Source organism: Diabrotica virgifera, chromosome 3 (genome assembly GCF_917563875.1).
Source record: "Diabrotica virgifera virgifera chromosome 3, PGI_DIABVI_V3a".
NCBI lineage: Eukaryota > Metazoa > Arthropoda > Insecta > Coleoptera > Chrysomelidae > Diabrotica > Diabrotica virgifera.
In genome coordinates this window covers 97,126,890-97,145,547 of record NC_065445.1, presented here as the reverse complement: position 1 = coordinate 97,145,547, position 18,658 = coordinate 97,126,890, and the positions used below count along the sequence as shown (strand labels likewise).

Below are 18,658 nucleotides of genomic sequence, written 5' to 3'. Positions count from 1 at the left end.
CAAGATAACACAAAAGATAGATAATGACATAGGAGAATATCAATGTGGATTCAGAAGAGGACGCAGCACGGTGGATCAAATTTTCCTGCTGCGTGAGATACAAGCGGAAAGCTACGAATACGGAAAATCTACAATGGCCCTATTCATTGACTTTAAACAAGCTTTTGACAGAGTTAAACGAAAAGAAATATACAAAGCACTATGTGAAATTGGAATTAGTAAAAAATTAATAAAGATGGTAAAAGTTACACTCAGAGAAACAGAGAACAGGGTTAAAATAAATGGAAAGGAAACAGATAAGTTTAGGGTCGGTGAAGGGGTACGACAAGGAGACCCACTGTCATCACTGTTGTTTAGTATCCTTCTTGAAATAGTCATCAGAGAAGCCGAAATTAACAGGACAGGACTTGTATACCAACGAAAACACCAATGCTTGGCATTCGCTGATGACATAGTAATGATAGCCAGAAGCAAACAAGAATTAAAAGAAATACTAAAAAGACTAGAGGCGATAGGAAGAAAGAAAGGGATATACATAAACGAAGAAAAGACTAAATATATGGAATGGACAGAACGAGAATACACACAAGGACAATACCTGACAATAAACACAGAGGCAAAAATATATAAATTCGAGGAAGTAGAGAGATTCCAATATCTAGGAGCGACATTCACTAGGAGACCAAATATAAAAGAAGAAATCCAAGCGAGAATTATGGCTGGCAATCGTTGTATCTTTGCTCTAAACAACTTATTGAGAAATAAGAACATATCTAGAGGGGCTAAGATAAGAATATACAAGACAGTGATAAGACCTATAGTCTTGTATGCCAGTGAAACATGGACGATGAACAAATCCGAGCAAGTCATGCTTAAAGTATGGGAAAGAAAAGTCCTAAGAAAAATATTTGGCGGAAAGATATGGAATGGAATGTGGATAAGAAGACCAAATGTGGAATTGGAGAGGATGTATGGTGAACCAAACATAGTAGGGATCGTAAAATCACAAAGACTGAGATGGTTGGGACATATCCAAAGGATGCCAAACACGAGACTTCCCAAAAAAATACTAACGGGAGGAATAGGAGGAAAGAAGAAGAAAGGTAGACCGAAAACCAGATGGAAGAAAGATGTTGAAAAAGACATAGAAGAACTGAAAATCACAAATTGGAAAAATAAAGCAGCAAATAGGAGAGATTGGAAAGGAATAGTAAACCAAGCCATGGGCCTTCTAGGCCTGGAGAGCTAAACTATATATATATATATATATATATATATATATATATATATATATATATATATATATATATGTAGGCAATATAATGTAGAAAACACCGCACTTAAAAGTACAAAGTACCAAAAAAATAGAGTCAATCAATTCTAAACACAACAACTTTTCATCGAATATGGCATCGAAGTAAAACGAACTGAGAATGTTAAAATGACGACTGAGAACAAGTTTTCGTCGTTGTTACCAGCTACCTGCCTGCGTTAAACGAACATTTATACAGTGCGCTGGAATAAGTGTTATCCCCATCATATTAACTCATTTATTTTTACCACATAAGCAAAAAGCTCGGACAGGTCGATTTTTAAAATAATCATAATAGTATATTATAGCCCCAATGTTTCGAACTTTACGCGATCCGTCTTCAGGTGACAGTCATAACTTCGATTTTGTTAAATGAGAAAGTACATCATGTGGCACCTTATTTAAAAGCTTTTGAAATAATGATTACAAAATGTGTAATACTTGGGCAAAATTTCGGTCAAATGCTTTTTAAATTCATTCATTTTTTTTTTCGAATCATGAGAAAATTTATGAGTATTTTTGAAAAATTTAAACGCAGAATGAAAGATTAGGTGAATTATTACCGAGAGCAAAAAGTTCCATAGAATAAACAAAAAGTTTCTTTTAAATGATATATTTGAAATTAAAAATCATACTAAATCTCTTCGTTTTCACCCCTGTAACTTATTAAAATAAACATAAAAGTTTTTAGAGACTTTCGGCCCTCGGTAATAATGTAATCTTTCATTCTGCGTTTAAAGTTTTCAAAAATTCTTATTATTTCCTCAGGATTCAAAAAAAAATAATGCACTTAAAAAGCATTAGACCGAAATTTTGCGCATGTATTATAAATTTTTGTAATCAGTATTTGAAAAGCTTTTAAATGAGGGGTCACATGAAGTACTTTCCCATTCAAAAAACTCGAAGTTATGACTGTCATCTGAAGAGGGATCGCGTAAAGTTCGAAACATTGATGCTATAATATACTATGATTATCATACAAATCGACCTGTCCGAGCGTTTTGCTTATGTGCTATTTTTGTTGTTTTTTTTCTGTTGATTACATTTTGACTGCGATATTTGTATTTCTGTACATGCTTTTGATTGATATTTTCTTTCTTCTTCTTCTTATGATACCTATCCGTTACAGATGTTGGATCTAAACTGAGTAGGTATCCTTACTGTATTGACTGTTGCCCTAAAAATTTCCTTCTCCCAGTGTTCCCTTTTTGTTTTTCTGATTAAAATAGTTGTTTCATTTCGGATGCATTTACAGTGGTTGTATTCCGTTGTGCTTTTTATTTCTGTTTTGTAAAAGCCTATCTTTTTTTCTTCATATTTTGTCTTCATCTCTCTCTGTAAACCATGGATATTTCCTTTTTGATATATGTTAGTGTTCGTTACTTTTCTCTCTCTCCAAGTGCTTCTGTTGCTGCAGTATTTATATTATTTTTTAAAAGGTAAAGTTTGCCAGATGACGCTAGTCACCTAATCCATACACGTCAGTTGCAATGTGGGGGTAAGCTTTCATTGCTGGTCACTTCGAGTATGGAGCAGCAGGCCTACGTCTCTCCGATGAGACCCCAATAAGAGTCGAAAATCGTCGATTAAGAGTGCTGGACTGCGGTCCGTATTCTAAGTGAAAAATAAGATTGTTTTGCCTTCGCATTCCAACTGAATAAAAATGGTATACATTTTTATTTTTATTTTATATTAGTATTACTCCTCTAGAGTAACTAGGTCCATTTTCCGTTGGAACTTTAAAAAACTGCAGACGGGGGTTGTGAATTGCATAGTGTAGAATTCCTTCCCCTTTGTCTTCACTGCAGCATCCATCTGGCTTGCATATTGTAGAAGCCTTGGAGGTGTCACCAGGGAAATTGACCAATAAGTTTTCAATTTAAAAACCTTTTAGTAATATTTTTAATATTTTTCAATATTATAAATGTTGCTATTAGTATTGAAAACTTTACAAAAATAAAACGGGATAATACCCGATGGTTGGCTGTATACCATCTAGTTAAATAAAATTAACATGAAGTAAAACTCCCTAGTGTAGTTGGTATATTTACAGTAAAACCTGTCAATAACGGTCACTAAAAATGACAGAACTATTGGCCGATATAAAAAGGTGACCGCTAATACCAGGTTTTGTAGTCCACAAATTTTGGTTTGGGGAACTTTGAAACTGGCCGGCTAGTTCAGGTGGCCGGTTTTGACAGGTGGCCGTTAACACAGGTTTTACATAAAAATTCTAAAAATTTTTATAAAGCCAAACGGATTACGTTCATAACGTTTTCGGACTTATCAGTCCATCATCAGTGAACCTAAAAGTAAGTAATCTCACTTAATAAAATTGAAAAAGGGTGAAATTTTGAATGTTAAAAAATTGAAAAGTGTGGTTAAGATTACTTACTTTCTGTCCTTGCTAAATAGTCACAATTCCAAACACTGGTCAAGATGTATGTTCTAACTACATGGTGAAATTTGTAAAATAATTTGGCATTAATTAAGAGATTTTTTATGAATAGGTCTACATTGAACTACGTTTAGTCAGTGAATGATTTAGAAAGAAGTAGAAATACTTCAAATGTCAGTGAGATTGATGACATCCAGGAAAGGGCAATTTTTAAGGTAATAACCAACGTCAAGATCCAATGTGGTTACGGAAATTTAAGTTTAAGTCTGTGTTGGAATTTTAATTTTTAATATTAGAATTTAAATTTACTTTTTTAAATATTACAACCCTTACTATAAAATTGACTATAAAATTAAATTTGATCGGAATTATTGTCATAATATGGTAATGAAAACAAAATGTAAGATTGAATTAGTGGTTAATGAAAGTAAAAAAAAAATTTGTATATAGTATTGGGGGTGAAAGTTAAAACGTTGAATTGATAGAGAAGTTGTTTAGTGTGTATAGACAAGGTAAATTTGTTAACTGTAATGTTGGTTGTATAAGTCTAGTAGGATATTGATTCTGTATGAAAATAGCTATTTGGAAAAATTGGTGAGAATTGAGGTAACTGATATGAGATTGTGAGGTGAAAAAATATAAATAATTAACGGAATGTGAAAATGTGTTAGTTATAGTCAAACATATAGGAAAATATTGTAAAATTAGGCATTGAAAAGAAAATGGAATTATTTGAATTTTTAAATTAAATCGAAGTTGATAAAATATATAAATGAACAAAAGATTCAAAAGAAGTGTGTCAGCCGGATGCACAAAACGCAAACTGTATTTGGAAAATAATTAAAAGTTAAAAATAGTAAAACAAGAATACAGTTGTAAAGTTAGAATATTGGAGTAGGTAGCTAGAAAGTTAGATAAAGCAGATTAAAATTTTTGAATTTTTAAGAAAAATAAAAAGGAAATAGGACCTGTATAAAAAGAATTAAATTAATAGAGAAGTAAAACATTTTGGAAAAGACCAAAGAACAAAGTGAAGACCCAAGCGGCGAATAGACAAATAGATAAGGTCAATGATTTATAAAGGGAAAAGTAGGGTGAGAAAATGGCAAAGGGTGAATTAGTTATGTTGGTGTTACTGGGGGTTTGTAGAGTAAAACGAATTAGTATGAAAGGAGATTTTGGAAATAGAAGAGAGTGAAGTATGAAATAGAAGATTAAGTTAAAGGTTTTATGGGTGAAGTAAGGAAAGTTGCTATGTGTCAAGGATAAATTGAAAAAACAAGGAATTTAGGAAAAAAGTTGGCGGTGAATGGGAGTAAAATTACGATTAAGAGAGGTTTGCCTATTCACACAATTGGGACTGTACCTCAAGTCTCGGATAATCTCCAAATCTTCATAGAAGTCCAATCGGTGTTTGTTTTTTTGCTCCAGTTGATGCACAATATACAGCAGAAAAACACACTCCGACTGGACTTGTATGAAGATTTGGAGATTATCCGAGACTTGAGGTCCAGTCCCAATTGTGTGAATAGACAAACCTCCCTTAATCGTAATTTTACTTCCATTCACCGCCAACTTCTTTCCTAAATTCCTTGTTTTTTCAATTTATCCTTCACATAGGATATAGCAACTTTCCTTACTTCACCCATAAAACCTTTAACTTAATCTTCTATTTCATACTTCAGTCCCTTCTATTTCCAAAATCTCCTTTCATACTAATTCTTTTTACTCTACAAACCTCCAGTCACACTAACATAACTAATTCACCCTTTGCCATTTTCTCACCCTACTTTTCCCTTTATAAATCATTGACCTTATCTATTTGTCTATTCGCCGCTTGGGTCTTCACTTGGCTCTTTGGTCTTTTCCAAAATGTTTTACTTCTCTATTAATTTAATTCTTTTTATACAGGTCCTTTTTCCTTTTTATTTTTCTTAAAAATTCAAAAATTTTAATCTGCTGCATCTAACTTTCTAGCAACTCCATTATTCTAACTTTACAACTTTATTCTTGTCTTAGGACTATTTTTAACTTTTAATTATTTTCCAAATACAGTTTGCGTTTTGTGCATCCGGCTGACACACTTCATTTGAATCTTTTGTTCATTTATATATTTTATCAACTTCGATTTAATTTAAAAATTCAAATAATTCCATTTTCTTTTCTATGCATAATTTTACAATATTTTCCTATATGTTTGACTATAACTAACACATTTTAACATTCCGTTAATTATTTATATTTTTTCACCTCACAATCTCATATCAGTTACCTCAATTCTCACCAATTTTTCCAAATAGCTATTTTCATACAGAATTAATATCCTACTAGACTTATACAACCAACATTACAGTTAATAAATTTACCTTGTCTATACACACTAAACAACTTCTCGATCAATAGGGATGTTCACAAAAAATTAAAAAGTCATTTCAAACATGTAAAACGATTAAGAAACACCCTAGGAATAATTGTCCAAAATTTCAACAAAATTGAAAAAGCCTTTCTATAAAAAATCTTTATTAGAAATCTAGCATTATTTTAAATTTCAAGAACGCTTCTCTATTGGCCTGACGTCACTAGTTGCATACCCCAAGCGCGCGCCATTCTCATAGTGTTACTGTTTACCTGTTTGACGTTTCAGGTCATTTTATTTTGTTCTCTTCTTGTTTTATCAGGGTTAAAGTGGAGTTTTATAGTGAATTTGTTTAGTTTAAAGTGGATAGACTGTTTGTAAGGACATATTTTGGGTTTTACAAAAATAAACAAATAAAATGGAAGAAGGTTTTCAGAAAGCCGATTCGTATAAGTAAACTACCGACTGTAGTGTAGATGTAACAATGGTGTATGATTTATTGGCATCTTGTAAAAAAATAAATCTACCACAGTTTTACTGAGTGTATATTCCATATAATTTTCCATGTCTTCTTTAAGCTAAAAAAATAAATACTCCACAAAAAAAAATAGAGAAAGTTGTATGCATGTATTGTACGCATGAATATTGTATACATACATTGGCTGGTTATTATTTTACCTTGGTTAGGTGTATTAAAAATATTTTTATTCTTCTTCATGTGCCTTGTCCGTTGTGGACGTTGGCTATCATCATGGCAATTTTAATTTCATTTGAGGCGTTTCTGAATAACTCGATCGATTTTTGTCCAAATCATTGGCGTAAGTTTTTAAGTCATGAGTGTCTTTTCTTCCGGGTCCGCGTTTGCTCTCTATTTTACCTTGCATTATCAGTTGGAGTATACGATATTTATCATGCCTCATGATATGACCGAAATATTTAAGATTTCGTTTCTTAATTGTAAAAGAGATTTCTTTTTGTTTTCCCATTCGACGCAATACCTGTACGTTGGTGTGGGTCGCCCAGGATATTTTGAGGATATGTGGGTACACCCACATCTCGAATGCCTCTAGCTTTTTCATTAATGTTTCCATTATTGTCCAGGCCTCTGCGCCATATAGCAAGACCGGAAATAATAACATTTTAGCAGCCGCATTTTTAGTGGGAGAGATATTATGTCGCAATGGGTGAAAATATTTCTCATGCATGTTGTTAAATGTTGCTATTATGTCCTTTTCAACTCTAGATCTTATTTCGGTTGTTTCGTATTTCGAGTTGACAACTGTTCCAAGGTAAAAAATATTTTTGAACTTGGGTATTATACATTTTCATTTCAACCAATCTTTTCACTATATTATTAATGATTTTAATATAATACAAAGTCATACCTACATCCACATGTAGTTATTTCAAGCTTTACTTTTACTGTATGTATTATTAGAATCCCATTTTTAGGAATATCCCAGTTTAAGGAATACAAATTTGAGGTCCCGAAACTTTTTCATTTACTCTTTAAGGGGGTAGGTGCAAAATCTTGGTCCAATGCTATTTAAATTCATTCATTTTTTTCGAAACCTGAGAAAACTAATAAGTAATTTTGAAAAATGTAAATGCAGAAAGAACAATTACATTATTACCAAGGGCCGAAAGTCTCTGGAAAACTTCTATAATGTTTATTTTATTAAGTTAGTTATTTTAAGTTCTAGCTGCAACAAACCATTTCTTTTTCTGTTTTAAATTGGCTGGAACGGTAATAAAAATCTTATCAGAACTGTTTTTTGATGTATTTACACACCCACAAACAAAACACCACTTATTTGGCTTTATTTTTAATAATTAAATACGTAAAAAACTGCGCACATTCAAATACACTGAGTAAATAAGTATAAAAAACTAGTCGTCGATCAAAGACGTTACGACTGCTGACGTCACAGACCGTAGCCTCGCTGCAGGGTACCGTTTTTCTAGCCTCCAAGAAAATCAACATTATGAACTCATTTATCTTAAAAAATATACATTTTTAAACAGTTTTATGATTGTTACGTTTTTATATACCTTGTAATCTATTGAATTTAACTATATTTAAAAATTAGTGAACATCCCTATTCAACATTTTAACTTTCACCCCCAAGGCTATATACAAAAAATTTTTACTTTCATTAACCACTAATTCAATCTTACATTTTGTTTTCATTACCATATTATGACAATAATTTCGATCAAATTTAATTTTATAGTCAATTTTATAGTAAGGGTTGTAATATTTAAAAAAGTAAATTTAAATTCTAATATTAAAAATTAAATTCCAACACAGACTTAAACTTAAATTTCCGTAACCACATTGGATCTTGACCTTGGTTAACAGGGCCCCCGCTACCATATGTGCAAAGTGTGCAATGCACACGGGCGCCATCATTTAGGGGCGCCAAAACCCGGTGTCAAAAATTGCAAAAAAAAACAAACAAACAAAAAAAAAACAAAAATTAATTTTAAAATAAAAGTTGAGAAATTAAATAGGATTAATTATAAACACACACAAAATTTTATTAGTATATCATCCAGTTACTGCCGATTCCCACTTGCGAGAACATGTCAGAATTCAGACATTTTAATTTATTTTGTCATGCGTTTATTTTGTTTGTTTAATTTTGATATTTTAGTCTACAAATTATAGTCCATTTACTCACGGTTTTTGCTGTGAATTTTAAAGAACCGCTTATATTGACATGAAATTTGTCATACACATGGCTAACAAGAAAAGAAGTGATATTGTGCCGATGTGTGCTTTTGCCCTGGGGTTAAAAGGGGTATTCTCAGGGGAATGCGGCAGAGAATACCTGGGGGTATTCTCGGGGGTGAAAAAACATATGATCAAAGTCCGGAATTGGATAAAATGACTAATTCTAAGCAACTTTTATTGTATAGAGGTTTTCACTAAGTCAATACTTTCCGAGTTATTTGCGAGTCAATACGTCCATTTTTCGACAAAAAAACCCGTTTTTATACGGTTTTTCGCAAATAACTCAAAAATTAATTATTTTATCGAAAAAATATTCTTAGCAAAAATATAGCTTACAAAAAAGTGAAAAAAAAATTATATATGAAGTCTGCAAACCCAGTAGAAGCAAAGTTGTAGCTAATGAAAAGTAGAAAGTAGGTTCTTATTCGTGAAATTCCAAATTGAATATTTCAACGTGAAATAGACAAAAAATTAAGTACTTTTCGGGGACAAATCATTAAGTATAACTTCTTTAAAGTGTTTAAAAAAAGTTTTATGTTGGATTTTTAAAAAAGTTTCTAGAAACAAGAACAAGCAACAATCAATCTTTTTTTGGTAAAAAAATCGTAAAAATCATTCCCTAATTAGCATTCCAAATGAGATTAATCGTTACAGCTTTGCCATTTACTTTATGGTATTTTTATATGAACTGTAAGTTACATCGGTTTAAAATGCTCAGATTTAAGAAAATTTGGTTTTAAAATAAAAAATTTTTAATCTTAAAAATTTTTTAATCTTAAAAAAATTCCTTTTTTTTCAAATAACTTAAAAATTATTAGTTATACCAAAAATCTCAAACAGTAAAAAATGTAGGTTTTGCTTTTCTGAATATTTTGGATTTTTTGTTTTCCTTTAAGACAAAAATTGGTTAAGATATGGCTGTTTAAAATTTGCATAAACTCGTGATTATTGACTCGTTCAATCCCTTTTAACTAGTCTTTTCAAAAATAAGCACTTTGAACCGATGAAACTTCAGATCATGTAGACCAGACATAAGTAAAGTAACTTGTGGTGAAGCGGTATAGATTAATTTCATTTGAGATACTAATTAGGGGGTGATTATCACGATTTTTTTTTTACTAAAAAAAGGGTCCAACATTATTTTGAGCGTAACTTACTTAAAAGTAAAAAAATGTATTGAGTTAGTGAAAAAACTTTATAGAACAAAAGTTAGTTGGTATTAATGGAGTAGACCATCATGCTCCTAATAGTAATCCGTTGGCATCCAATGTAAGCCAAATTATTTTAAAAATTTCACCATGTAGGTAGTTAGAACATACATCTTGACCAATGTTTGGCATTGTGGCTATTTAGCAAGGACAGAGAGTAAGTAATCAACCACACTTTTCAATTTTTTAACATTCAAAATTTCACCCTTTTTCAATTTTATTAAGTGAGATTACTTACTTTTAGGTTCATTGATGACGGACTGATAAGTCCGAAAACGTTATGAACGTAATCCGTTTGGATTTATAAAATTTTTTAGAATTTTTATTAAATATACCACCTACACTAGGGAGTTTTACTTCATGTTAATTTTATTGACAACTTTACCTTTCAATTGCAAGATGACGCTAGTCACCTAATCCATACACATACACGTCAGTTGCAATGTGGGGGTAAGCTTTCATGGTGGGTTACTTCGAGTATGGAGCAGAGTGCTGGACTGCGTTACGTATTCTAAGTGAAAAATAAGATTGTTTTGCCTTCGCATTGCAACTGAATAAAAATGGTATATATTTTTATTTTTATTTTATATTATTTTTTAAGTTTTTCTCAGCTTTCCTCGATGTTATCGTCTTCTTATAATATCATTATTAGGAATCTTCTCTGATATTCTTTTTCTGCAATAGTATTCCGTGGATCCGTGAATTCCATTTTTAGTCCTTCGATTCTGATTTTTGTTTGTGATGTTGCCGCTATCTTGTAAGTACTGTATTTTATAATATAATATATGTACTAGTAATACACTATGGACGCTACCTACAACTGCTGAGTTGAGGCATCTTACGTCGATTATTTTTGATCTCTGTTAGTTTTATCATAATCTATCGTGGACCTATATCCACTGATGTTATTGAATGTATATTTGTGTTGGTCTTTTGGGTCAAAAAATGTGTTGTTTATTTTAAGTTCGTTATGCATGCAGAAGTTTATCTTCAGTTCTCCGTTTTTGTTTTAAATATCCTCATTATGTTTTTGCTCAATTAAGGGTATTACTTGGTTTGACATTTTTCTCTTGTCTCTGTTTCTTTCCGTGGCCGTCTTCACAATATCAGTCCGATTCCGAGGTTTCACATTGTTTCTTTGGACAGTCTTCAGTCTTACAATTTTACAATAATCTGGATATATTACACCGTAAAAAATGATATTATATAAACAATGATTTCTGATTAGAAAGTCGAAGTAGTTTGTAGTACACTGACCGGCAAAAAAAGTGGCCACCCTATAAATTTCCGAAAATAAAAAGTCATTGAAAATGTTATGCACTGTTTCATATTGCGTCTGAATTTAAATATTTATTAGCTACTTTTGCCGATGATCCGGGAATCTTAGCAGTGGATGTCGACCCTAATGTAGCATCACATAAAGTTCAAAATAATTTAGACCAATTACAAAACTGGCTTATGCGATGGAAAATAAATGTTAATGTCAGCAAATCAGTACAAATTACTTTTACAACCAGAAAATCTACATGTCCTCAAGTTTCTATAAATAATACTCCGATTCCCATCAAGCCAGCTGTTGTCAAATACTTATGATTGCATCTGGATGAAAAACTCATATGGAAAACACACATTAAAATTAAACGTAAACAATTAGATCTTAAACTAAAAAATATGAACTGGCTATTTAACAAGAAGTCTCAGTTATCTCTTGAAAATAAACTGCTTCTGGACAAAGCTATATTTATACCAGTTTGGTCTTACGGAATAGAACTATGGGGCTGCAGTAAACCTTCAAATACGAAGATACTCCAAACATTCCAATCCAAAATTCTTCGTATGATAAGTAAAGCTCCATGGTATGTATCCAACCAGACACTTCACAATGATCTGGACATCCCACTAATCAAGGACTTAATAAAAAATCGTTCAATAAAATATAAAAATCGCACCACTGACCACACCAACGAATTGATAAATAATTTATTCACCCAACCACTTGCTGACAGAAGACTAAAGAGAATATGGCCAGACGACCTACCACAATAAACAATAATACTTAGAGAACCGTCACTGGATGGTATCTAACTCACCTTAATTTACTTTCAGACTATTTACTTATTACTTTGTGTTTAGAGTAGATTGTAAAATGCAGTGTGTCAAAAAAATATTTATTGCGATCATGTATGCTTGATTTTGACAGTTTGTGACTTAGTTTTGACGTAGATTTCGACTAAGTGAATAATTAAGACATGATGTTATCTACAGTTAATATTGCTCGAATTATTGCATTGCTACAAGACGCTACTCACGTCGACCTCGTTCCGGTCATAGAAGAGTTACCTCGCAAAAAGATGATCGTTTTATTGTGATGTAAATTTTAAGAAATTGCCATTCCTCTTCAATTGCTGCAAGAAACCGTCTGCAGGAGGTTCGAAATGTGAAAGTAAGTGAGAGAACGCTTAGAAAACGTCTCAATGAAAGAGGACTAATGGCAAGAAGGCCGGCTATTTTTCCCGAATTACAACTCAGACACTGTAGGAATCGATTGAGTTTTGTGGACAACATCAACACTGGAATATACAGGATTGGAGCCGAATACTCTTTACTAATGAATCGCGGTTCTGTTTGAAGTCTGGCGATGGCCGAGAGAGGGTTTGGAGACGGAGAAATGAAAGATATGCCCAAGCTTGTATGTCTCAGAGAAGAAAGTTTGGTGGTGGTGGTATCATGGTTTGGACTAGAATCTTATTTGAAGCTCGAACTAAACTTATTTCCATCAATGGCCCCCTGAATGTTCACCGGTATATAGAGCATGTTTTGGCAGAAGCAGTAGTTCCATTTGGTCCTTTTATTGGGGACAATTTCGTCGTTATGTATGATAATGCACGGCCGCATACTGCAAGAATCGTGACAAATTACTTAGGGGAAATAGCAATTAATACTCTAGAATGGCCAGAATGCAGCCCTGATCTGAATATCATCGAAAATCTTTGGGATAAAATTCATCGTAGGGTTAGAAGTCAACCAGGCCAGCCAGAAAGTCGTGCAGCACTTCAAAACATGCTTCGTGAAGAATATGAACGTATTCCTCAAGTTTTATTTAAAATTTGTTCCTTTCTCTTCCAAATCGTATGCAAACGGTTATTGAGGTTTTAGGGCATAATATCCGATATTAGACAATTTTGTTTAAGTTCACTTGAAATTTTAATTTTTTGTAATTCCTTTCGATATTACACTATTTTCTTTTATCGCTTTCTAATTAAATAAATTATGCTAAGGAATAAAGCAGTAATGGTCATTTTTTGTTTTAAAAATTAAAGATATTGAGTATACAATATGAAACTTCCAAAGAATTTTTATTTTCGGAAATTTATAGGGTGGCCACTTTTTTTGCCGGTCAGTGTAGAAAGTTGCGTTTAAAATTTGTGGTTTAATTTCCAAAAACTACTTAAAAATGTTTGTGGCCATACCTTTTCCTGTAGTTCTTTTTTCATAAAGGGCTTAATTAGAGCTAATATTTTATCCATAAAAGATACTATGTTAATAAAATGGATGTGCTTGAGGCGAACTGGTAAACCTTCCTAAAAACCAAAAACAATTTATATATTTCTAATTTCGTAGTTTTATGCTTTGGGTGTTTCATTTAAAAAAAATACTTGAATGGTGAAGAGAGTATAAAGCCGTTCTAGATATCCTACATTTATTGCCTCGCCGATTTTATAACCGAGTTACAGGGTGTTTTATCGATTTTGCCCATTTCTTTCTGGATCCACAACTTTTGAACCACCTTGTATATTTTTAAACGCTTTTCTTTAGTTCAATCGTTTGAGTCAAATCTTTAGACGTTAATTTGACTGCTTTTTCTTCAATTCAAATGAATGAAAATTTGCAGACATATTCATTCGCGGGAACAATACACGAATAGTCAATAAAAAATTTTGTTTTATGTTTATTAATTGTTTAAATAAAAAACCGATTTTAATGGAAAATGCTTAAATTCTCTTGTTTTTACAAACTAGAAACTTGTAACTTTTACAGATTGTAGCTAATTATATGATCTATACCTAATTTCACTTTTTACGTTAACTGTTTAGGCCCGAAACAATTAACTTGGGCCCGAAAGTGTTTGCGGAAGGACAGGCTTACGTTGCATTGAGCCGAGTGCGATCATCAGACGGCTTGCGCATCGAAGAACTGCATTGCGGGAAATTAACAGGGTCTACACCGTGCAATAGTAAAGCATTAGATGAGATGGAAAGACTATGAAAACTGTAATAGGTGTAAATAATGATTTTAATTTAAGAAATATATGAAGAAATTACAGAAAATGTACAAATGTATGTATCAAATGTTGAAATAAATGCAAAAAATGTGTCTATCATATACATCCTTTTTTTAAACATGACGATATATTTTAAAGTTTGAAAAGTGTAAGATTAAAAAGTAATAAATAAAAAAATATGAAAACAAAAATTTTAAGAAACGCTTTTCTTTATGGGTGTGGATCCCGCGTATGAAAAAAAAGTTGATTAATAGCAAGCTGAAAACTTGTTAAAAGCTTAAGGGTGTCTAGTCGGATAAACTTTGATATATGGAAACACTGGAACAGGGCAGTTTTAATTGTGGAACAGGTTAATTTGGAACGGTCAGACCACGAAAACGGCACATTTATTTTGTCCGACAGAACAGACTTAAACTCTCCGAACAGAGATTAAACTCTCATGCAAAAATCAGACTGCTATTTATATATATTCTATATATAAATATTTATATTTATAAATATAAATTATATATTCTACATGTTCCATTCATTAAAACGCCCATTTGGTGATAGAGATCTACTTTTTTACTTTTCGCGCCCCACGCTTTTCTTTAACGAATATGTTAGATTTTTTCAATTTTTTAACGAATGTGTGAGATTTTTGTATATTTATTCTATCTAACAGTTTTTTTTTGCTTTTTAGTTGATTTTTTTATATTTTTAATTTTGGTCACTCGTAACTAAAGAAAAGAGTTTCTTAAAAAATATTTTTCATATTTTTTTATTTGATATTTGGTACATATATTATGTCTTATTTATGTCTCATTTTGACCTTGAAACAACACCGTATATATTGAAATTTTCAATATATGTTCGCATATTTGAAAAGGGCACAAAAACTGAGTTTATAGGTTTGCTTCAATTTTTTTCGCAGAAAATTCAATGATTTTAAATTTGAAATTATATTGAAATTCTTAAGAACTCTAAGATTAAAAAGCAGGTATTGTTATCTTTTACTAATATAGTGTAAAAGTTAATTAATAAATCCTCATTTTCAAAATAATTCATACTTATTTACTACATTGAAATGACCCACTTACTGATCACAAGACAAATGCAGGCCCTGATTAACAAAAAAAAAATATAAAGTAATTGTGACCTTGAAGCAACAACATTGATATTTTTAAAAAACCATTTTTCACATTTGAAAAGAGCACAAAAACTAAGTTTAATATAGTTCGATTTAATTTTTTCCGCAAACAATTTAATAGGCTTGGATCCTGTGTGCCAAAAAAAGTTGATTAATAGCAAGCTGAAAATTTGTTAATATCTTAACGGTGTCTAGTCGGACAAACTTTTATGCACGGGAACACTGGAACAGGGGAAGTTTTAATTGTGGAACAGTTTAAAAATTTGGAACGTCAGATTACGAAAACACCCCATGTATTTTGTCGGACAGAACTTCCATTTGATTTGTTACCGTTTCATTAAACTCCCATGCAAAAATCAGACTTATCACCAATATAATTCCTGTCATTTGACATGTTCTTCGTGTTCCACTCATTAAAATGCCCAGTTGGTGATAAACACCAGTCTGATTTTTGCATGAGAGTATAATGAAATGGTAACAAAATAAATTGCAAGTTATGTCCGACAAAATACATGGAACGTTTTCGTAGCCTGACGTTCCAAATTTTTAACATGTTCCACAATTAAAACTTCCCCTGTTCCAGTGTTCCCTTACATAAAAGTTTGTCCGACTAGACACCGTTAAGCTATTAACAAATTTTGAGCTTGTATTAATCAACTTTTTTGGTACGCGGGATCCAGGTCTCTAATGACAGTAATTTTAAAATTTTATCGATTATTTCATTCATATGAGATTCTGACCAATAGAAAGCTTCAGAAATCTAAATTAAATTGATAATTTTTGATAATTTCCCGTCGTCAAGTATATTACGTCAGATGCCCTTCGTTGCTACGACAAAATACATTCAGTGACATTAATGACAATAATTATTTTAAAAATTATAAAAGTGATGACTTTCAACCGTGAAATATTTATAACAACTGTCTGTTTAATTGTACTAATTTTGTACTTACATAAATAAATTACAATAAAATTTTGGTTTTGTCAGTTTTATTCATGAAATAATCGCAACAAATTGCACTCGATCTCTAAAATTAATATAGAATTTTTACCCTCGTGACACTTTGACATAAATTAAAACTGTCAAAGTGTCACTCGGGAAAAATTCAATAATTTTAGAGCTCTTGTGCAATTACTACTGATAATTTCCCGTCGTCAAGTATATTACGTCAGAAGCCCTTCGTTGCTATGAAAAAATACATTCAGTGACATTAATGGCAATTAATGTTTTAAAAATTATAAAAGTGATGACTTTCAACCATAAAATATTTATAACAACTGTGTGTTTAATTGTACTAATTTGTACTTACATAAATAAATTACAATAAAATTTTGGTTTTTAACAGATTTATTCATGAAATAATCGCAACAAATTACACTTGATCTCTAAAATTAATATAGAATTTTAGAGCTCTTGTGCAATTACTACTGATTATTTTATTCATAGGAGATTCTGACCAATAGAAAGCTACAGAAATCTGAATTAAATCGATAATTTTTGATAATTTCCCGTCGTCAAGTATATTACGTCAGGTGCCCTTCGTTGCTACGAAAAAATACGTTCAGTGACATTTATGACAATTAATGTTTTAAAAATTATAAAATGGATGACTTTCAACCGTCAAATTAATATTTATAACAACTGTTTGTTTAATTGTACTAATTTGTTCTTACATATATAAATTACAATAAAATTTTGGTTCTGAACAGTTTTATTCATGAAATAATCGCAACAACTTGCACTCGATCTCTAAAATTAATATAGAATTTTAGAGCTCTTATGCAATTACTACTGAAAATTTTGGCCGAGTTATTAGAGTTAATAGAGGCGAACCATTAAACTAGTTTTTTTGTGCTCTTTTCCAATGTGGAAACGAATATTAAAAATTTCAATATACAGGGTGTTCTTTCAGGGTCACAATTACTTTTTATTTTTTTATTGATTAGGACCTGGATTTTCTTTGTAATTACTAAGTGGGTCGTTTCAATCTTGAATAAGTATTGATTATGTTTAAAATGAGTATTTATTCATTAAATTTAATAACTTATTATTAAAAGATACCTGCCCTTTAACCCGTGAGCAGTCGCGCCGTTAGAAAAAATCTATATGTTTTATTGATCAGGACCTGCCGTTTAATCTCAGAGCTCTTAAAAATTTTAATACAATTTCAAAATTAAAGTCATTAAGTTTGCGCAAAAAATTTAAGCAAACCATTAAACTTAGTTTTTTATGCTCTTTTCAAATATACAAACGGATTTTGAAAATTTCAATATGGTGATTTGGGTTATAAACGAGACATAGGTGTATTAAGTATCAAAAATATATACAAGGTGGTTCTAAAGTTATGGATCCAGAAAGTAATAGAAAAAATCGATAAAACACCCTGTAACTCGGTTATAAAAATCGGTGGGGCAATAAATATAGTATATCTCTAGAACCACCTCAATCATCTCTATTCACCATTCAAGTAGTTCCGTTTCCCGTTATTTAGCTCCCTGTATTTCTAATTTATTAATTTTATGCTTTATAGACTTACTTGAAGTATGTACAAGTAGTTCTTTACGGCCATTGCAGTAGTAGATAATTTAATAAAATGTCCAAATACCACATTTTTTAAGTCTATAATGATGTGAATTCCTGTAAAGGGACCCTTCTCGTGTAAATGAATCATACGCTGGGCATCGAGTACTCTGCACTGAGAGGGATAGTGGTAATTTTCTGGACTTACACTTGGTACCAAAAGAAATGCACTGTCTCCATTGGGGGCTTTTTTTGGAAGTATCACTACCAAACTAAAACAAATGTGGCGTAATCAAAACACATAATAATATAGTTTTACTGAAATCATAATAAAATTTAACCCTTTGTTTCCAAATACAAAAATAATTAAGTTTTGTTTAAATTTTTTTGCAACCAGTTGCACTGTGTAACCAGGTTTCAATGCAACCAGGTGAACTGAGTAATGCATCAATAGACAGAAATGTGGCAGGTATGGAAAACTTGATGAGAGAAACTAGTCGAATTTCAATCAGACCAATTTTAGAAAATATTGGTTTGAGTATAATATAATCTTTCCATAGTATTGCACACAAACTGATTTACACAAAAAATTGCTTACAGCATAGTTTCTACCCAATGCGTTCCTCACGGAGTTCCCAATACAGACAAAACGGCAATGACTTTCCTTCGTTAATAATTTCTGTCGACGAATCTAGCTCTCATATGGTGTTATTCT

At 31.6% G+C, this 18,658-nt stretch overlaps 1 protein-coding gene across 3 annotated transcripts in view; it reads right to left on the bottom strand.

The window, feature by feature from the left end:
• Positions 1 to 18,658, bottom strand: part of LOC126881962 (alpha-tocopherol transfer protein-like) — a 78,487-nt gene that overhangs the window by 10,832 nt on the left and 48,997 nt on the right. For all 3 annotated transcript variants that reach the window (XM_050646709.1, XM_050646707.1, XM_050646708.1), the window contains 2 exons: positions 17,960 to 18,215; positions 13,482 to 13,592 (listed from right to left, as the gene is read on the bottom strand). In XM_050646709.1, the coding sequence (XP_050502666.1) occupies positions 13,482 to 13,592; positions 17,960 to 18,215 (367 nt within the window). The remainder of the gene's footprint in view (positions 1 to 13,481; positions 13,593 to 17,959; positions 18,216 to 18,658) is intronic.